Source organism: Paramormyrops kingsleyae, chromosome 15 (genome assembly GCF_048594095.1).
Source record: "Paramormyrops kingsleyae isolate MSU_618 chromosome 15, PKINGS_0.4, whole genome shotgun sequence".
NCBI classification, from domain to species: domain Eukaryota; kingdom Metazoa; phylum Chordata; class Actinopteri; order Osteoglossiformes; family Mormyridae; genus Paramormyrops; species Paramormyrops kingsleyae.
Window position 1 is genome coordinate 25,956,229 of NC_132811.1, and position 21,403 is coordinate 25,977,631.

General features: G+C 43.9%; 1 protein-coding gene, 2 long non-coding RNA genes and 1 other non-coding gene across 4 annotated transcripts; all 4 read left to right on the forward strand.

Annotated features, from left to right (window-relative positions):
* The first annotated feature begins 209 nt into the window (after positions 1-209).
* Positions 210-972, forward strand: LOC111848174 (uncharacterized). Its single transcript, XR_002839239.2, has 2 exons — positions 210-355; positions 450-972. It is a non-coding gene; the product is annotated as an uncharacterized lncRNA (long non-coding RNA).
* Positions 973-5,005: 4,033 nt separating this feature from the next.
* On the forward strand, positions 5,006-6,434 carry LOC140578529 (uncharacterized). The gene is made up of 3 exons (XR_011982775.1): positions 5,006-5,735; positions 5,784-5,828; positions 5,915-6,434. It is a non-coding gene; the product is annotated as an uncharacterized lncRNA (long non-coding RNA).
* A 5,758-nt stretch (positions 6,435-12,192) lies between these two features.
* Positions 12,193-18,058, forward strand: ncl (nucleolin). The gene is made up of 17 exons (XM_023819979.2): positions 12,193-12,362; positions 13,253-13,345; positions 13,534-13,630; positions 13,709-13,837; positions 13,953-14,093; positions 14,188-14,316; positions 14,506-14,646; positions 14,729-14,812; positions 14,934-15,057; positions 15,281-15,417; positions 15,526-15,652; positions 15,788-15,924; positions 16,157-16,280; positions 16,528-16,673; positions 16,759-16,885; positions 17,135-17,427; positions 17,547-18,058. The coding sequence occupies exons 1-17, from the start codon at positions 12,345-12,347 to the stop codon at positions 17,606-17,608; spliced, it is 2,109 nt and encodes a 702-aa protein (XP_023675747.2). The 5' UTR covers positions 12,193-12,344; the 3' UTR covers positions 17,609-18,058.
* On the forward strand, positions 14,368-14,433 carry LOC111848181 (small nucleolar RNA SNORD82). The gene has a single exon (XR_002839242.1). It is a non-coding gene; the product is annotated as a small nucleolar RNA SNORD82 (small nucleolar RNA).
* Positions 18,059-21,403: the final 3,345 nt, after the last annotated feature.

Here is a 21,403-nt window from a genome sequence, read left to right on the forward strand (position 1 = left end):
TGCACATGTCAGTTGAATTTTTGTTTAAGCCGGTAAAATATTTTAAATATTGGATAACACTTCAGGAGCCACAAGTAGCCTATTAACTGTGTAGCGTTATGATTGATTAATTTAACGATGAATGAACACGTGATCAGTATGTAACTAATGTGGCAGAGCGTAGTATAGACATCTTTAAGTGGAAGAAGTTTTATGTAGGTTGGTCCCTATCATACTCCGGTCCGGTAGAGGGAGCTGGTTCGCCTTGAGGTGAGCTGAATTAACTTCCGTTGGGGCATAAGTGGAATGGATGGCAGGGGCGGGGACTGAAACGGAGATAAAAGCGGGAATGAGGAATTGTTTGGGAGTCCAGTTGGTAAGAGGAAGGGGGAAAGTTAATTCGAACACTGAGTTGATCGTGGATAAAAGTAGTCTATTAGCATGACTGGCGGAACTTTCACTCTTTACAGCTAGCCCAAAACGTGACAAGCGGGCCGTGATCTGGAGCTGCAGCAATTGGAGCTAGTACAGCGTTGCATGGGAATTCGTAGTGTAAGAGGATTCCAGAGTGATTGTGCCGCTTTTCCTCTGTTTTTACATATTATTAATCTACCTCCTACTGCCTGTTATAGTGAATTGTTGTTTCGTTGGTTTGTATTTTGTTTTATTGTTTTTTTTCCTTTTTTTGTTTAGGGGGGGAATAGTCTTGTTAAGGGCATGGATAACAAGATGTTGCCCATTAACACTTGTCTAATGTAACTGAATGCTGTGGATTTGCTGTGGTATTTCCTATGTTTCTTGTTATCATATTGTGCTGTGTTGTGGATGTTTGTATTTGTGTATGATATCGATTAACAGAAGCTATTTTGATTTAAGCTAACTGTGTGATACTGGGGCCTGACCGTTGAACGGTAGTGGGTCATTAGGCAGTGTATCCCTTGTCAATGCTCTTTCAGTGGGGGTTTATGCATGAATAAGCTGTTATTAATTTTATTTGTTTGTACCAGCCTTCTTTGTGTGTCCGTTAAGATCCCTGTTGTTGGGCATTTAGTGGAGTGGGAGTAGGGCATAATGTTACACTAATATTTAGTTTCTGTTAATTAATACATTAAGCAAGAGTGAACTACCACATTATTTGTACCCACTCAAGTAACATGCTTCCAAATATTGTGTGGGGTCACGAAGATAAAGTTTTCCTGAAGTATAAAAATATACATACTGGTTTTTAGGCTTGTATGTAGTCTTGTTTTTTTAAGATAAAACATCTCAAATCTAAAATGGATTGGTGAAAAAACACTTTAAAAAAAAAAAAAGTGGCAAACACCATATGTTCATATTAATTTAGTTTAATAAGAATTATAAATGTCATAGATAAATACCCAAGCATTATGTTTTAGTGGAGACTCAACAGAGTGATTCTTCCACTGAACAGCACCTACACAATGAAGCATGGAGCTAACAGCATTGTGTGATGGGAAAGGATCTCCTCTACTGAGACTTAAAAAACTTAAAGATCTGCAGGAAAACACATAAAGCAAAGTGGTAAATCCTTTGCTTTCCTAAGATTGAGAAAAGCAAATAGAAAACACGCCTAAAACAAGTTGAATATTTAGCAAGTCCAAAAGCTTAAATTCTATGCTTTATCATGCACATTTGGAAAATTAATGAATTCTCCCATTGGATCTGATCCAGAAGTTTACTTTTAGTCACAAGACGAAATGTTTAACAAACTTAATTTTTACCTAAAAAAAACCAAATGTGATAGGAATATGAACCTTAGCACATTGTCATCTGAACTAGGGTGTCCCCTCCCTTGTGCCTTAAGCTGTCTAGGAGAGGCTCCAGGCCCCTCACAATCCTGTACTGTGGAAGGTGGATGAATATTGACCATGGAAACACAGTGTCATCCATCCATCCATTTTCTGAAACCGCTTGTCCTATTCAGGGTCGTGGGGGGTCCGGAGCTTCAGAGGCTATGGGCATAAGGCTGGGAACAACCCAGGATGGGGTGACACAAAGTCATATCAGATATATTTTTACATTTTTGTGAATTATGTATTTCATGGCAGCTGTCCAGATGCAAAGGAAACTGAAGAGCTAATTTCACTCAGTCACTCAAAACCCACTCAGTCCTTTTATTGTTGTTTTTGTGACAAGCACACATAACCGCCACAAGCTGCTAGTTACCTTAAGTCAGTCTTCCTCATTATGTTACAGTATTTGAAAGCAAAACTTATTCAGCCCTCATGTAAGTAAACAAAGAACTTACATCAAATTTCCAAAACTCAAAAAAATCCACAGAAATTCACTCAAAAACGTATCCGGTGGATTGAGTGAGCTTTGAAAATTTGCTCTTCAGTTTTAGTTAGCTTTTTGATCATGGAATTCCACTACATGGACACAAGGAAGCTGATAACTCTCACAAGGATATTTAAAGATTTAGAGATAAGGTATTTTCTGGGTTTGCTATTTACAAGGGAAACTTTACGGATGTATTGTATAGCAGGTTCACCTACAGAATGAAGGCACGCTAAGTAGGTAGACAGTGGGTAAACTTTAATGCAGAGCCTCCTTCCTGGGGCTCCTATGATTGTGAAGGACCGGTGTTAGTGGAATATGGTGTTCTGCCAGGGCTCGCTTTATAAGGTTAAATCTGAGATACTGACCTCAGGATATTTTTTTCCACTAAAGATTCTACGGATCTGTCATTATACTTTTTATACATAAATAGTGAAGGAATTTTATCTTAATAAACGAGCATAATTAAATGAGCAGATACATTACAGATGAATTAAATCAGAAAATACAGATGAGCAGTCAGAGGGGGTCGCAGTAATGTTGTATTCCCTGAAATGTTGCAGTCAGTGAGGGCTTATCCAATGCCCTACCGTGCAGCTTTCCATGACACATGTGTGGCATATAGGACCCCAATGGGCTACAGTAATTAGCCAAAACAAGCTATTAGGCTGAATAAAGAGAAGGCGTGGAGGTGTCCTGGTGGTCAGTTTAAGCCAGTTGACAGAATTAGATCACATTTTGAAGACGAAGTCTGTAACAGCCCTGCCATGCCTATATCATGTCACTGCATGCCACATGTTGTGGGCACACTGCTTTTTTTTGTCTTCCTGACTTAGGGGAATGGATCCAGGTGCGTTGGCTAAATATTGGACCGATGGCAGATATTCACAGAGATATCAACACCTACAGCTGAATGCCAAGCAAATAGCCTGGTTTTTGCACTGGCACGTAATATTTATTTATTCCATTACTCTTCCTATACTATAATTTACAACTTTACAAAGAAGCAAAATAATAGATTGAAATGGCAGAGCTGTCAACAAGTATTGCTGATGCACTTACTGAGTCTTGCTCTGGACAATAATCAGGCTTGTCTCCAAACATTAGCTGGGGTAATCAAAGTGAGTTATATAACTCTGCCTTGTTATTCACCAAATTACATCAGGAACATCGCCATATGAAGTAATTTAAGTTTAATGTATTAGCTAATTTGTTCTTTGTTCTATTATAATGTGTGATGTTTGTGAAACAAGGGAAAATTATAAAAGACCATGACCTTTCCTGGTCTATGCAGCACTTTACATGTGGCTAAACCCGGGACTGAACACCATGGAAAATGGAATATGACAACCATCAGAGTCGTTCATTTTCCACAATAATTGTAAACTCTGTCTAAAGGGATACTTAATATTTATCCTTTTCATAGTTTTCTTGAAATGAGTGATCTTCAAACCTGTAATCAATCCTAACTCAAGGAGACTAATGTGAGATATTTTGTACACTGTAGGAAATCTATTGAAAATAGAAACATTTACCACTCAAAAAGAACTAAAATTTGAAATACATTAAGACAGAAAAGCCATTAAAAGTTCACATAGACCAAAGAATGAACATCCATCCATCACCTTAACTGCTTAATCCCAACTGGGGTCGCAGCCTATCCCAGGAACAATGGGTGCAGGCAGGAAACAACCCTCGCCAACACACTGCAGGGTGCACACAAAGCCACAATCACACAACTACAGGGCCAATTTAGACTCACCAATCAACCTGCCCTGCACACTTTTGGACTGTAGGAGGAAACCCACATGAACAGTGTAAGAACTCCACACAGAAAGGACCTGGAACCGAACCCAGGACCTTCTAGCTGTGAGGCACCAGCGCTAACTAGGGTGACCACCTATGTCAGGAGGGACACTATGAGCTACTTCAGCTTTTACGAACTACTTTAAAGCTGAAAGGGTTCTGTGCTCTGCTAAAATGTTTGGTTAGTTCCTAAATTGAAAGACTCATCCAGCTGTTTCACATTAACATTACTGACACATATGCATGATTATAGGAGACTGACCAATCAACATACGGCAAGAACCCAGTGCTTCAGTGAAATCCTGGTCCTTTTCATTGAAAGTTTACAAATCCTGTTGTAGCTCATAGTGTCCCTCCTGACATGGATTAGGTGGTCACCCTAGCGCTAACAGCAGAAGGCAGTTAACTTTTAATACTGAAATGATCAACCTAAATGAAACCACAAATGTGAGAGTATATTAAAGTGATGGTTCGAATTACGGGGGGTAACCAAGACCTAGACCCCCCCCCCCCCCCCAAGAGACAAAAATAGCAGTTTGGGGGGGGTCTTAACATTTTACTTTTGTTGTAAAAAAAAAAAAGATAACCTTACCTTGTAGGAAAAGTTTATGTAAAACGATTTCGGACAACCCTAATGTGGACCGTACCATTTTAACCACCTCGGCGCTAGAAGCAGGAAGTCGGTAGCGTTATTCATTGTCTTTGTCTGTCGTGGTACTGTTTGTCATGCGTTGGTAAATGTAAGTACAGTAGCCAACAGAAGTCTAGCCTGTTGAAAATGTGTTATTTTACAACCTTCATTTATTCGTTTAAGTGTTTCATCGACTAATGCAAGCTGACGTCTTTATAAATTGAATTACTTACCATTGTCCTTATGAGGCCGGTGTTTTGTCGAGTTGAGCTACTTTGTCGAGGTAATGCTACCGTAGTGCTAATCGATAGCCCTAACCGTAGCTTACCTCGACAAAGTAGCTCAACTCGACAGAACAACGGTACAGGCAACGTTAGTTACGTTAACTAGCAAGATAAGCTAAGTTCTCTATTTAAACCAGGCTTAATTGTTTGGTGAGGTAAAATCGATCATGGTCATTTTCCAAGGAGATGAACTCCCTATGTTTTCATTCTCATTTTATGACGAATAAATTGTGCCTTTCTGGAATTATTTCGCCACTTAGCCTGTGTGGTTTGTTATTAGGCTAATGTTAACACATAAGAAGGTCTAATGTTATGCTCTGAAAAACATTACTATAAGTGAAACCTATAGGGGCAACGTAAAAAAAAACTATAGCTAGCAAGTAACAAGCCCTATTATTTGAATTTTAGTGGTATTGATTCTGCATTCCACAATTTCATATTTATAGACATTTTTAGAAGCTTCATCTGATAGCCCAGATACTGTTTTGTTAAATATAGATTAGATTTTATTCACAGACACACTATGAGGAAAAGGAAAGATGGAGACATCAGACACTTTTTTGGTGGTAAAAGAAGAGTAAGTAGGAAATATTAGTGTTAAGAGCTACAGAACATTACACTAAAAGTATAGGCGCAGTTTTGCAAACTTTATGTGTATGAAGGAAAGTGGTGGTCAGCGGAAAGCAGGAGAGGCACAGGAGCAGGCAGCGGGGAGATAGGATGAGGACAGTGTGCAGGCAGCAGGAAGATGGCAGGATGAGGACAGTGTGCAGGACAGTGAGCAGGCAGCAGGAAGATGGCAGGATGAGGACAGCGCGCAGGACTAAGAGGTGAGTTAGAAATTAGGCTGTACTTTAAGATCTACTGTATCATCAAGACAGATATTAGCCTAATAGGCAAATATTTATTTCTGAAGGCTGTTGGAGCTGGGGGGACTGAGAGGGCAGGAATAACACCAGACTGCTGGACCAGACCAGGGCTGCGTTTCCCAAAAGCATCGTAAGCCTAAGAAGTTCGTAAAAATGATCGTACGACTGAGCTTAATATTACGGTATGTTTCCCAAAAACATCGTAACTTAAATAGCACTTGAAAATCTTCGTAGATCTACGAGTGCTCTGGAGTAATTGTAAAGCCTTAAGTGCATCGTAAGGAGACAGAGTTATGAGGGCACCTGCTGGACAACCGGCAAATTGCACCTAAAATTTACTTCTCCAAAGTAATTTTTCATTTTATTTGTACGTATATTTTTATTCATTTCTATTTTCTACTCATTACACAATTCAATATAGAAATAATAACGAATAAAGAAATAAAATAAAAATGACATAAATGTTAGAATGGAAAAAAAAGTACACTGTTGTATATGGACATTTTGAGGGTAGTACAAAAGTATTTACTAGAAAATATTTAATGTGCTTTAAAGATGACACAAATAAAGGACGAACTCAAAAAAATGTGTCAATGACTTGCTGGCGTGCATGAAACCCAGCCATGTATTGAACATGTCTTGGTGGATCATCATGAAGTCTCATCTCAACTTCATTCTCTTCCTCCACCTCTTCATCTTCCTCCCTGATGTCCAAGGGCACTCTTGCCCTCACTGCAATGTTGTGCAACATAGCTGTTACTGTTATTACAGCACAGCACTTTTGTGGCACAAAGAGAAGACCACCACTGGACTTGTGAATAGCCCGAAAGCGTAGCTTCCACCTTTCTAAAGTGCGCTCCACAATACTTCGGGCAACACGGTGAGCCTCATTGAAATGTGCCTCACTGTTACTGACAGGATTAGCAACAGGGGTGAACAGATATGGCCTCAATGGATATCCGCTGTCACCAAACAGCCTCCACTGTCTTTTTGAGTTTTGGGCCTCTTGACCCACAGATGAGTTGGTAAAGATATAGGAGTCATGTGTGCTCCCAGGCCACCTTGCAACAATGTCTGTGATTAAACACTTATGATCACAGATTACTTGGCAGTTGATTGCTGGATATCCTTTGCGGCATATATATGTATGGCCATCCACATAAGGCATACTGATGGGAATCAAAGTACCATCAATGACTCCAATGACTTGTGGTATATGGTAATGTGTTAAAAAATACTCCTGAATGTTTGACATGGCCTGTCTTGATGCTCGAAATTGGATGTATTCAGCCGCAAGTGGAAGCAGTGCATAGGTGACTGCTTGTACAGCTCTGGACACAGATGGTTTACTTATTCCAAGTCCATCTCCAAGTACCTGAAGAAAACTGCCTGTTGCATAATATCTCAGAGCAGCTAAGAGTTGCACATCAGGTGAAGATAATTAATAAATGTAAGATAATTCAAAAATAAATGTAAGAGCTTATCTATTTCTTTACTTATTTATTTATTTTGATGTGAGATAAGCAATTGTTGATAAAGAAATTGATAAATAATTCTACTTAAATAATTAAGGTTTCATATAAATATCGAAAATGATGCTGCTGTCATTTCCGGCAAGGACTGTTAGACTCTGTTTTATGCGAGATTGGAGCAAGACAGTGTTTTTACAGAACAACATTTCCAGTTAATTTATGTTTTTAAACTTGCTCAAGAAGAAATTACAGGACTTTTTATGTTATTCGAGTTGAATATACATTCACACAAGTAGAAGAAGAAACGGAAATCAAAACTTAGATGGATTGCTATAACAGACTAAGACTTAGGTACACAGGGCGGACACATGGAGGGACATCAGGGCTAGGGAGAGACAGACGAAGGGGAACCATGAACCGGGGAGCAGACAAGGCGGGCTAAGGCTCTGGGGCAGGAGGTAAGGCTGGGGAGGATGAAGGGTGCAAAACGGGGACAGTACGGGAGGAATCAGGGGCTGAAATGGGCCACGGGAAACTAGAGGCAGGGCAGGACACTGGGGCAGAAACGGGAACACAGGACTGGTGAAGATTGGGCTAGGGCAGGGGTTGGCAACCTTTTTAAAGCAAAGAGCCATTTTTTCCTAAATATCTGAACCAAGATTTACAATGTGCCGCAATGGGTAGAGAAGGGGGTTTGAGATACGATTTTTTTAATGTGATATGGGCTTATATGCATTTAACACAAAAACAAAAGTTCAAGTACTTACAAAAAATAAAGAAAACCAATTTCAAGGGGGCATCTCAGTTTTAAATCACTCAGACACGTAACAGTGCAAAGGTGACTAATATTACAACATAGTTCAGTTCTGTGGCGATAGTCATCACCCTCAGCCTGCCTTTCATTCGGCTCTGTAGCCATCTGCCCTTCACTCTCACCCCTTTGACTCTGCAGCCATCTGCCATTCACTCTCCTCTTCACTACTGCTGTGCTGACAAGCAGCGTAAATGCAGTCACAACTCAGCTAGCTATAATATGTAAACCGGAGGAAATATAATAATTTTTACGAAAACCTGGGAAGGAATGGTGATTTACTACAAAAACTATATGAAAGAATTAGGAATCCCAATAAATGTCGAAGCGTACATCCAATCTCCAGTACAGCATACCATCTGACCGGAGACGTAATCTTGTCGTAGAGAATGACTTTGAGGGAGATGTAAATGATGCTGTTAAAACATCACAGAAGCGTGCAATGAACTGCCTCATTCACATATAGCTAAAGAAATATCTAAATGAAAAATAACCCATAAATAAATAATCAATCTTTACGAAAGTATCATAATTATGTTAAGACATGAAAATGTGAATGTGGCTATTGTTCTGAGAAGAGCTGCAGTCTGGTGGTCAAAGAGCCGCATGTGGCTCGTGAGCCGCAGGTTGCCAACTCCTGGGCTAGGGGGTCGATGGGTCTCGGATGACCATGGCCCCAGGGAGTAGCCTTCCCTGAAATACGGGGAACCACCAGGACCCAGCCAGACCCTGTGGGCGGCCAGTGAGGCAGTCAAAGAGGTATTCTGGGACTGGTGCAGGGAAGTGCCATCGGGACTGCAGGGTCAGGTGACGGTGCTGAGGCAGCAGGGTGAGGGGACATCGCCGGGACTGTGGGTTTAGGACTGGCGCGCCGGAGCAGGGGCCAGCAAGAAGGAGGCTGCAGGCGAACGCAACAGAGCAAGGGCCGGCAAGGCGGAGGCCGCAGGCAGGCGCCGGAGCAGGGGCCGCAGGCGCCGAGCAGGGCAGAACTGGAGCCTTTGGGAGCCTGCAACGTAGGGCGCTAGCAGGAGGGTAGAGACCTCACGCAGGCTGGCTGAGCTAGGCAGGCGTGCATCAGGGGGCAAGCAGCTTTCAGGCACCAGGGGCTGCAGGCTAAACTGGGCAGGTACTTTGGGGAAGAGAGGGATCTCCAATAGTGATGCGCGGGTCGTCTCGTAACCCGCGGACCCCGCGGGTAACCCGCGGGTCGGGTTGGGGCGGGTAAAGAAATTGTCACTTTATTTGCGGGGCGGGTTGGCGGCGGGTCATTAAAAACAAAATTAAATAAAAAATCCATGTATGTTGCGTGCAATTCCCTATAGCCTATATTAAATATTTGGGAATATCTATTTTCATATTTATAAGTTCTTTGATAAGGTTACATCACGTGACAAGTCACGAAAGCGCCAAGCAGCTACCGCTGCCAGTCACAACAAAAACAAAGAAATAAAAGTGAAGATGGAAGATGAGGTGCGGGAGAAATTGAGGTCGGGAATTTACATCATTAAAAGAAAAAAAGGTCAGGCTGCTAAATCTAATGTTTGGGACCGGTTCTCAGAAATAGTTGCAGCAGGAGACAACAGCACTGTAGTAATGCGCGGGTCGTCTCGTAACCCGCGGACCCCGCGGGTAAGCCGTGGGTCGGGTTGGGGCGGGTAAAGAATTTGTCACTTTATTTGCGGGGCGGGTTGGGGCGGCATCCCCTTGGCTGGGCCTCAGTCTCTGTCTCCTGTGGCGGGAACTCACAGAGGGCCATGGAGGGCAGAGTTCGGCAGGTACCTCAGGGGACTTGGTGCTGATCAGCGGTGCCAGGGATCGGGCAGCAGAGAGACCACCTAGATCACGAGCAGCCGGGCGATATTAGGTACCACGGCTGCCTCTCCTGGGTCCGTGGAAAATGGAGGGAGCCCCAATGCCTCTGGCTGCAGGCAGGGAACCTGGGGAGGCGGGGGGAGCTCCTCTGGGCCCCTTGGAGCCTTGGGGTCGAGCAGCAGCACCCTGAGCTCTCTCTCTGCGTCAAGAAGGTAGCCCTCCACCAAATCTCCCACCTCTGCTCCATGAGCCAGCTCTCGCAGGAAGTCCTCCAGCTGCTCAAGGGCCTCCTCCAATGCCGGTCTGCTCCTGTCTCTCATTCTTCGGAGCAGGTTCTGGCACCTGCCCCAGAGAGCACACCAGGCCGGATCGGGGAACTGCCCCTGGAGGGGAAGCTCCAGCAGGTCCTCCTTGCCATCATAGGAGGCCCAGTAAGATGTCCACTCAGGAATAGGCATGGCTGAGACAGCCGGAGGCAGAGAGGGCTGAGCTGGGCCACCTTGAAGCAAAGGCTCCACGGGCGCCGGAGCCACAGGGGGCAGAACAGGAACCGCCAGCACCGGAACCACGGGGGGGCGGAGCAGGAACTGCTGGCACAGGAACCACGGGGGCTGGTGCGGACCCTTTCCTTTGGAAGAACTTGGGGATCCACGGGATGGCGTCCTCAACAGACCTGGCCCCCTTTAAGGCCAGGCGCGTCCCCAGGAAGGGACGAGCTGCCAGCGTCTGCTGCGAAGCGTCTGCTGCGAAGTGGCGGGGAACCCTGGGGGGGGACCGCCGGGTTGAGATTCGGGAGGGCTCCTCCCAACTCGGTGCAGGGGAGGCAGCAGAGATCGAGACGGCCTCCCGGAAGACGCCCGGTGTGTCCTCCCGTCTGTCTCTCTGCTTCCAGGTATATAAGATTCTAACAGGTCTGGATGCTGTTCAGCCAAATGGCTATTTCAATATTAGTTTAAATTTCCATAAGTGGAAATTAGCAGGAGAACATTTTAAAATGAATTTGAGGAAGCACTTCGTTACACAGCGTGCAGTTGGAGTATGGAATAGTGGACAATGGATAGAAGCACTGGTGGTTTCTTGACACTTGGATTCAATTAAATGCGATAAACTACCACCAACTGGCACTGGTTTGAAGCCAATACAAAAGACACACTATTAATGGTTATAAGGGACCTTAACTCTTAAGACATTAACTCTTCCCCTGGCCTATTTCTAAAATCTAGCTATTCTCAGGCTATTTTCCAGGTTATGAGCAACACATGAGATATGGAAAATTGAAAACTATGAGTAGGAAGAGAGAAGATCTGTAGTAGGTTGAACCACATGCTGTAGAGGCACAGACTTGCTTTGCACAGCTCCGAAAACTCAAGGTTCTACCGAATAGGCCCAGTTTCTCAAAAACATAAGCGTTCTGAAAACAGGGGTACTATTGACAGTAGTGGGAGGGTGCTGTCTGTGGGCTTTTGTGTGTGTTACAAAAGCATTCTTAACAGTATTTGTGTGCTATCTTCACTAAATCACTTACTCGTCTTCAAAACAAACCTAGGTATTTCACAAGTTAAAAAAGACAGCTGAACTGTTACGTTTAAGCATATAATTTACCGTAAGAACTCGTCGTGATCAAGAACCAGCGAACGCGTGGTTATATTAAATGGAGTCACCCCATGCTTTTCGCACGTGTATAACCGACCACGTGGTTGCACAAATGCCTGGGGACCACCCGCAGCTTCAGGTTTAATTTCAACAAACGTTTAGAGGGCAACGGTAATCTCTTAATTACTCGCTGTCATTTTTATAAGTCAATCATTACTAGTAATTACTAGTTTACAGTTTTCATTGCAGTAAGAATGCAACTTTGTCCATAAACATCAACAAGATGCCGTCTTAATCTGCCAGAATGCATACTGTCGAAACTTGAGTCAAGTCACAACCTGAACTAGGAAAAAAAATACATTTAACACCAGAAAGCACAAATATTGTTATCATTCAAATATTTAATATTAAGGTATCATTCAAAAACCTAATTTGCTCCTTTCCTGCGAGTAGCCTTTATGCAAATAGACCTCGTGTTATTGGCTAGAAGGGGCGTGCGGGCGAAGTGAGGTACGCAATGCAAACCGACGGGCTCCTCCTTTTCCCTGCAATACATGCAGAGCGAACGCGGGGGTATTATGCAAATTATCGTCCTGTGATTGGACCGCGGATGCGCGTAGGTGGAGAGTCACTGAACACGCAGGCGAGGGAAGTAAGACGATCGTGTGGCTGCAAAGCAGTCTTTCTTCTTAGAGCGCCCCTTGAAGCAGTCAGGCCCACGTGTAGGTTGCTAAGCGTCTTCCTTTCATACTACTTTGTGGACGCATATTCAATATCTTTTCAATAACCATGGTAAAGCTGGCAAAGGTAAGTGCAAACTTTCACCTTATTTTGAACATAAAACGCAGTTGAGGTTGTGGTGTTCCTGCTAGGTCGTAAAATAAGTTCCTATATGTTAGCATTTGTTGGTTATTTTAAAACGGCGTATGGTATTTATTGGCATTTATCTAGCTAGGCAATTTTTGTGCAGTGATTTGTGATTTATTTTTTTCTTATTTTCCGTTAATTGTATGTAAGCGGCTTTTGAGTTGGGTGTACTGCTCACTACCCGAAGTCGGCCTTCAGTAGTTAGCTACATTTTCAGTCGACCCATTTTTCGGCCATGTTAGCTCCCTCTTTGCGCTAGCTAGCAAAATCGCATTTTCAAAATGGCCATATAAGTGCGTTTGCGGAAGACTCGTTCGGCGCTATGCTTGGATTTTCCGTTGTATAGTTACAACCTGCAAAGTGTTTACTGAGGTAAGATGTATTTGAGAAAACGACACGTTTGTAGTAGATTAGCGACCCCGACTGGCTCCGCAATTGACTGAAAGTTTCACTTCCGTCCTCTGAGGCTTGTAGGCCTAGTCGTACCAGTCGACTATTAAACCGCCCGAGATAAATTTTTGGTCCCGTTACATTATGTAAGTGAAGTGGTCTAGATTTTTGGTGCTGGGAACGCATTTTAACGAGGCCCACACAGGTAGGCCTTGACTGGGCAGCCACTGTAAGTGCACCACGTGGGTTTCCGTCGCATGTAGGTACGGCCACACGTGGTCTCTCTGCTTCAGCGCGCACCGTTCGCTAACGCGTTCGGTCACATGGCGCTGGGTCGGCGCATTTCTCATTTATGTGCGAGATTTTGGGGAATATTTCGATAGCTCCTTTTTATCGATTAACCAAATGTATAAAGCGAATATTTCGTTTGCCTTCTACAGACAGAGAAAAAGCAGAGACCCCCCAAGAAGAAACCACCTCCTAAAAAAGTGGAGGAGGAGGAGGAGAGTGAAGATGTCAGTGAAGAGGAAGAGGTAAGGAACTTAATTCTTGTATAGTCGTTTTAACTGTAATTTCTGTGCATCACGGTTTGAGGGATGTCTTATTTAAAGTCACTTATGTGACGTTGATTACTTTGGCAGAGCAGCACAAAGTAGGGATGTTTTTTACCACTGGGTATGAACATTATGGTAAAGACAAAAGGAATTTTTTCTTTTCTCAGACTCCACCACCAAAAATAGTTTCCAAGAAAACTCCAGCCAAGGGAACTAAAAATGGAAAAGTGGCCAAAAAAGAAGAGAGTGAAGAGGATGACTCCGGTTTGTGAAAATTGACCCCAACCTGTTTTGCTTTGTGACTCGTGTGCATTTTGTTAAGTAACACTTGTTGTATCACAGAAGATGAATCTGAGGAAGAGCCCCCTCCTCCACCCAAGAAAGGCAAAGCCACCCCAGCAAAGACGGCTCCACCAAAAAAAGCAGCTCCACCTAAAGCCGAAGAATCTGATGAAGAGGACGATGATGATGGTATTAACTTAAATAACTTGGGTTTATATTTCCATGGGTTAGATTCTTTTGGTTATGTTAATTCTTAGTCTACCACAACTGTGTTTGGTTGATTGTGTTGTCTTGGTTTCTGAAGAATCTGAGGAAGAAGCTCCACCTCCTAAGAAAGCTACTCCTGCCAAGGCCCCCGCAAAAGCCACCCCAGCAAAAGCAGCCCCAGTTCCTGCCGAGGAAGAGTCTGATGATGAAGACGATGATGATGAAGATGAAGATGATGGTATTGGCATTGATTAAATAACTTGGGCAAATTTTCTCATCTCAGTAATGAATTATTGCTAATTTCTGGTTGTATGTTGTCTATATTTCTGAAGAATCAGAGGAAGAAGCTCCACCTCCTAAGAAAGCTACTCCAGCCAAGGCCCCCGCAAAAGCCACCCCAGCCAAAGCAGCACCTGCTCCTGCCAAGGAAGAGTCTGAGGAGGAGGAGGATGATGAAGATGGTAAAGCTTTCTCCTTTGAATTGGTCTAGTCAGCATTCCCAGATTGCACTTGGCACCGTGATGATCAGAAAGGGACTTAATCCTGAAGATTTGATGATTTATATGCATCTGATGTGCCTTAAAACAACCTATGTTGTGGCGGCTGTAATGTACCACAGTGAGGCAAACAAGCGCACTTCTGCTTTGTAGAATCTGAAGAAGAGATGGATACCACTCCTGCTTCTGCCAGCAAGACCAAGAAAGCTGGAATGAGCAAGACCAAGGAAGAGTCAGATGAGGAGGATGATGACGAAGAGGACGATGATGACGAAGAGGACGATGAAGAAGCTGGTGAGATGTTTCAAAATGACTGTTTCTCTTATGCATTGGCTGTCTCTCTGGAGGGGAAACTAAAGATGGCTTGTATGTTTAGAGCATGTGGTGACCCCAGCAAAGAGAAAGGCTGAGTCTAAAAAGGACACTCCTCCTGCCAAGAAAGCCAAATCGGAGGGTGAAGGTGAGGTGGCCACAAAATCTGAACACTCTAGTGCCAAAAACTTCTGGTGTTCACTTTTAACCTAACCTATTTCATGTTGTGTGCATTGTTTTATGTTGAGCCCTCTTGCTTGTTTTGGCAGGCTTCTGTCTCTTTGTTGGGAATCTGAGCATGGATAAAGACTTCGATGAAATCAAGGAAGCACTGGGCAATTTCTTCTCTAAGAAAAAGCTTGAAGTTCAGCAAGTCAGGCTTGGAGCGTCCAAGTGAGTCCTTGACTACGTTGTAGCTTCTTGTAGCATAAACGTATACTTTCTGAGGATCAGCCTCTTTTTAATGGGGATTCGTGGCGGTGTCTGTTGTGAGGGTCTTGGCAGACTTTGATTGCAGAACTGCATCCTTATCCTTCTCATGCTTGTAGGCTGTGACGGGAATGCTGGAACTTACTGCTCTGGTTGTGTATTTGCATTTATTTTACTTTCAACTCAGGAAATTTGGCTATGTGGATTTTGCTTCTGAGGAGGATCTGCAGAAAGCTCTTCAACTCAATGGAAAGAAGTTCATGGGCCATGAGTTAAAACTGGACAGAGCCAGAAGCAAAGAAAATTCTGCAGAAGGCAAGAAAGGTAAAACACTTTGGTGACACCCCTGCTGTGCAAACTAAAGTGCAGTTCAGGTTGAGTCTGGTGCTTTTCTGAGGTACTAATTTGGCTCCTGCCTCCTCCCATCCACAGAAAGAGATTCGCGCACATTATTTGTGAAGAACCTCCCATTCTCTGCAACACAGGAAGACTTGAAAGAAGTCTTTGACCAGGCTGTAGATATCCGGATACCTCCTGGAAATAATGGTTCCAACAGAGGGTGAGTTAGCCTAAAATGATATTTTTGAGTTTGCTATGATTAAATTAACTATTGCAAGGTTTCTCAGTTGCCAGCCTGAAACCATTTTGAAGGGTTGTTCATTCACTCAACCTTAAATGTTGTTCTCCATGACAGAATTGCCTACATAGAATTTAAAACTGAAGCCATCGCTGAGAAAATGCTGGAAGAGGCCCAGGGTGCAGATGTCCAGGGTCGGTGTATCATTGTCGATTTCACAGGACAGAAGAGTCAGAAAGGAGGCAAGGCTCCAGGTATGCAGAGCATCTTCAGACCTACGGAGCAACAGCGTAGCGAGGCATACGAATATTAATGTCTTGCATGCTGCAAGGTTTTACATTTTCTTTCACCAGATTGTTTATGCAGTAAATTTAGTCTGTAGGATGTGAGCCCAGCTGGACATTGCCATCATACAGTCGGCAGTTGAGAAGGAAATTGCTTTTGTTGCCAGTTTTGAGGTATGTTCATACTTGCTTTCCTCCACAGCTGTCCCAGCCAAGACTCTTGTGGTGAACAACTTGGCCTACAGTGTAACAGAAGATACACTGCAGAGCACGTTTGAGAAGGCAGTGTCGATCAGAGTGCCGCAAAACAACGGCAGGCCAAAGGGGTGAGTAAAATGATGACTGCTGATGATGGTTTTGGTCTGTGGATTAGGTTTCTGTTATCTGGTCTGATTATGTAATTAGTTGACTGTTCAATAATACCTATTACAAATGTGTTCATTAGTTGTAAAATAGACTGGAGTCCAAACCTTGGGACTGTGGCAGATGTTGGGTTTGACCATGTAACCTGCATTAATGTGGCTTGCTTTTTAATGAATATTTTGAGAGGCTTCAACAAAGTATTTGTTTCAGTTTTGCGTTTTTGGAGTTCGAGAGTGCCGAAGATGCAAAGGAAGCCCTGGAGGCGATGAATAACACTGAGATAGAGGGCAGGACAATCCGACTGGAGTACAGCCAGAACAGTGGACATAAGTCTGAAGGTGGCAGAGGAAATTCAGGTATGTCTTGTGCCCAGGTGATCATTGGTTTGTCTGCCGGTTTGTCTGTTTGATTTTGTTGTGATTGTTCACTTTCTGTCCTAAGGGCCCACAAAGACCCTATTTGTCAAAGGTCTTTCAGAGGACACCACTGACCAGACTCTGAGAGACTCCTTTGAAGGTGCCATTGCAGCCAGAATTGTCACAGACAGGGAAACTGGGTCATCTAAAGGGTACGTGTAATTTCACTTGCCGGTTACCACCCAGTGGGTTGACTTGCAGGTCTTCTCATGAGCTCCTCTCCGTCTCCATGATGGCGGTGTACGGATTCGCACGAGAAGTAGATAACCAGTGTGAGAGGTAGTTGCTTGCTTGTTTTGATGGCACTAGCAACATCTTTTATGAAACACGAACAGAAATTCAATGCCGATTTGGTTGGTTGGTGGATTGATCCTATATGTAATGCGATGTTTCTTCCTCAGGTTTGGCTTTGTAGACTTTGACAACGAACAGGACTGTAAGGCGGCAAAGGAAGCCATGGAGGACTGTGAGATTGATGGCAACAAAGTCACCCTGGACTACGCAAGGCCAAAGGGTGACGCCGGGCACAGGGGTGGCAGGGGTGGCGGATTCGGTGGTGGTTTCGGTGGCGGATTCGGTGGAGGCTTCGGTGGCCGCGGTGGAGGAGGCAGAGGTGGACGTGGCGGGTTTGGCCGAGGTGGTGGTGGTTTCCGTGGAGGAAGAGGAGGCAACCGCGGTAGAGGTGGATTTGGAGGTAAGGTGTCAATTCTACCTCATCGCAGAATGTCAGTTTGGCACCAAAGACTTTCTGCCTTTGATGCCTATTTCAGTTTGCGTTGTCAGTCTAAAGTTGATGCATCTTCTGTTTTACAGGAGGTAGAGGTGGTGGATTTGGTGCAAAGCCCCAAGGGAAGAAGATTAAATTTGATGACTGATTTGTTTTTTTTTTTTGTTTTTTTTTTCCCAAATGGACTTTTCCTTAATTTCTCAGTGTGCTTTTGGAGCCTCGGACATTCCAGAAAGCATTGATATTAATGTAACGGGCATCTTAGCCACTGTCCTTACTCTCCTAACCTATAGCTAAAGACAGATGAGTATTCATATCCCTGTCATCCATGTTCTTCATGAGGAGGTCATTTTTTCCTCCCTTTTCCCTTTTTTCAAAGTAAAATGGAATGTGACAACTCACAAATCAACATGCTCTGTTGGTTTCGATAAATTGTACCTGCTACAATTTGTAATATTTCATTTTACCTTTTGTAAAAAGTGTTTCCTTATGTACGTTTTTAGTTTCACTGTAAATGCAGAAGTTTTACTGTTAAATGTGCAAAGCATATTGTAATGAGTGGAAGATTAAAGTGGCCCAGCTGTCTTGGGCGTTTAGAGTCTGTGTTCCCTTTTGTCCTGTTTGAAGGGTGAATTCTCCCTGTCAGAGCTGGTCTTAATAGCGCAGTACAGCTTATGGACATTAGGAGTCACTGTTGCATAGGAGTGATCTCTCTGGAGGGAAGCTCTGTATTGAACAGTTTCTCCATTTACTACAAAGGGCATTCATCAGCAAGTCAGTTTTAAGATGTGGTGTGACCGCAAAATTCATTATTCCTCCAAAAAGTCTGGGTTACGAGGTTTGCCTGAGGTTAAGATTGAGTTTCTCCATATAAAATTGAGTTTGCCCTCTTCTTTTAGATTTGCTGTTGAATTGGCTGTATTTCAGCAGTTGCGTCTCATGTCAATTAGTCTTGCGCCATCTAGTGTTCTGTGCTTTTTCGGGAACATTTTACGGCATTCACCCATCTCCATCAAGAGGCTCTCGGTACACTTGCCATATGGCAACATATTTCACTTAAATTTCTTGTGTTCAGATATTGAAGTGTTGAGGACAGACCTTAAAATAGCCAAGTACCAGCATCTCCCTCAGACTGTACTGCTATTCCGATTTCTATACGTTTTTGCTAATACAATTTTACAGTAAACAAAATATGAATGGAACCATGTGGTGCCTCTACTACAATGGAAGTGCATTAGTGTATTTTCCTGTTTTTCATAGATGGTGACAATTCTTTGGTTGCAGCTATTTGGAAAGGTTAATATTAATACACTAGTATTCATGGATAAAATCAATTTGCCATATTTCTAATGTTCAGTACAAACAGCTATACAGTCGTAGCCAAACCTTTTGCGAATGACAAGTATGCTGCTTCAGTGTTTAGATTTTTTTTCCCAGATGTTCCAGATTACAACCATTTCATAAGTGTCAGGCTGTTATTGAGAATTACACTAAGTTTATGCAAAGAGTCAGTATTTGCAGTGTTTGCTGCTCTTTTTCAAGATCTTTGCGATTTGCCCTGACATACTGTCAATCAACTTCTGGGCAAATCCTGACTTATGGCAAATCATTGTATCAGAATTTGAGGGTTTTTGTTTGTCCACCCACCACTTAAGGATTGACCACAAGTTCTCAATGGGAAGGCAAAATGGTGAGTGAGCTGAGAAACAACCCGCACATGAATGGTCTCAGAATGCTTTACTGTTGACATGACACAGGACTGATAGTAGCGCTCACATTTTCTTCTCCGCACAATCTCTTTTCCGGATGCCCAAAACAATTTCGAAGGGGATTCATCAGGGAAAATGACTAGTCCTGAGCAGTCCAATCCCTGTGCCTTTTGCAGAATGAGTCTTTTCTTCTTGGAAAGAAGTGACTTCTTTGCTGCCCTTCTTGACACCAGGCCATTCTTGGAAAGGCTTTGCCTCACTGTGTGCAGATGCACTTACGCCTGCCTGCTGCCATTCCTGTGCAAGCTTTGCACTGGTGGTGCCATGATCCCGCCGCTGAATTGAATGAAGGCACCTTGAAGCCTTCTTCACAACAACTGAACCTCTCTACTTGAAGTTTTTGATTATCCGATAAATGGTTGATTTAGGTGCAATCTTACTAGCAGCGATATCCTTACCTGTAAAGCCCTTTTTGTACAAAGCATTGATGATTGCAAGTGTTTCCTTGCAGGTAACCATGATTAACAGAGGAAGAACAATGATTTCAAGCACCACCATCCTTTTAAAGCACCCAGTCTGCTATTCTAACTCAATCAGTATGCCAGAGTAATCAGCCTTGTCCTCGTCAACACTCACCTTTTTTAATGAGAGAATCACTGAAATGATGTCAGTAGGTCCTTTTGTGGCAGGCCTGAAATGCAGTAGAAATGGGTTTTTTGCCAATTAATGGAAATTCATCTGATCACTCTTCATAACATTCTGGAGTATATGCAAATTGCCATCATAAAAACGGAGGCAGCAGGTCAGCTCAGGTTGGGGAGCATGCGCTGATGCAGCGTGTTGCCACACCCACCACATGGCAAAACTCCTCAGGATCCCGGCCAGCGATCCCCCAGGCAGAGACACGGTCCAGTATCACCTTCCGGAAATGGCCATCCATCTGCTGCAGCCAGTTCTTACATGGGTGTCCCCTTGGCCTGGTCCAGCCACTTGGGTCCTCAGCAATGAGAATCCTGCGAGCCGGATCACGCTCAGGGAAACGTCCCACATGGCCATAGTGCCGTAACTGACGCTCCTTCACAATGCCGGTAATGTGCCTCATTGGGGACTCCTCTAGCGACTTCTCATTTGACACAAAGTCAATCCAGCGGTACCCAAGGATTCTTCAAAGAGACTCAGTACTGAAGGAGTCCAGTCTTCGTCTCAGCTCACTGGATAGCATCCATGTCTCACAGCCATACAGCAAGACAGGGAGCACCAGGAATCTAAAGCCTTGGGCCTTCGTCCTCTTGCAAAGATATTGGGAGTAGAGCCCTGCGCGGGACTATTTTTTTAATCCCGCTCCCGCCCACTCCCGCTGAATTTCTGACCATTACCGCCCACTCCCGCTGAATTTCTGATGATTCCCGCCCAATCCCACCCGCTGTCTCTGTCACTCCCGCCCGCTCCCGCCCACGACAATCTAAAACCCGCCCAATCCCGTGAGATTTGCGTTGGGTCGCGCGGGATCCGCGGGATCCCGCTCCCAATGCAGGGCTCTACCTGGGAGTACAGCAACGGGGAAGGTGTGTCGCCTCAATCCCGAAGTGCCAGATTTGTGCCCGTTGTACACTATCTCTTTGCCGCACTTCACACAACACACAAAGTTCAGCTATTTACCCTCTTTGTTTGTTACAATTTTAAAGTTTTTCCATATCTCCGATTTCCCCAATTTTAGTTTTGTTTTATATTCTCCCTTTGCAATTTTATTAACAACATCAGCTGCATCCTCCATCCTGCTAAGCTAACAATTTTGGGACCCGCTGTCTATTTTTATCCCGCCCGCTATCTCTGTCACTCCCGCCCACGACAATCTAAAACCCGCCCAATCCCGTGAGATTTGCGTTGGGTCCCGCGGGACCCGCGGGATCCCGCTCCCAATGCAGGGCTCTAATTGGGAGCACCACACGCCCATTTCCAGCGACCTCATGATCTCCCATGCTCTTCCAATCCGTCTGCTTACTTCATAGTGTCACCAGAGACTCACTCAACAAGGTCGACATTCTCCCCGCAGACACACACTACTGATGCCTGTGCCTAAGAAGTTAATAAATCTTTATCCAGGACACCTTTACCCAGACACTCAGACTCCTCGCTCAGTCTCTCAAGAGCCCCAATCAGAGACTCTATTGACTCCTTTCAGATCACCACATTGTCGGCAAAAGTCAAGATCAGTAAATCTTTCTTCACTAACG

Bases quoted from the DNA above. Each gene is read 5' to 3' on its own strand.
- ncl (XM_023819979.2), top strand. The intron at 13,838-13,952 runs GTATTAACTTAA...TGGTTTCTGAAG, and splicing joins TGAAGAGGACGATGATGATG to AATCTGAGGAAGAAGCTCCA. The intron at 14,317-14,505 runs GTAAAGCTTTCT...TCTGCTTTGTAG, and splicing joins GGAGGAGGATGATGAAGATG to AATCTGAAGAAGAGATGGAT.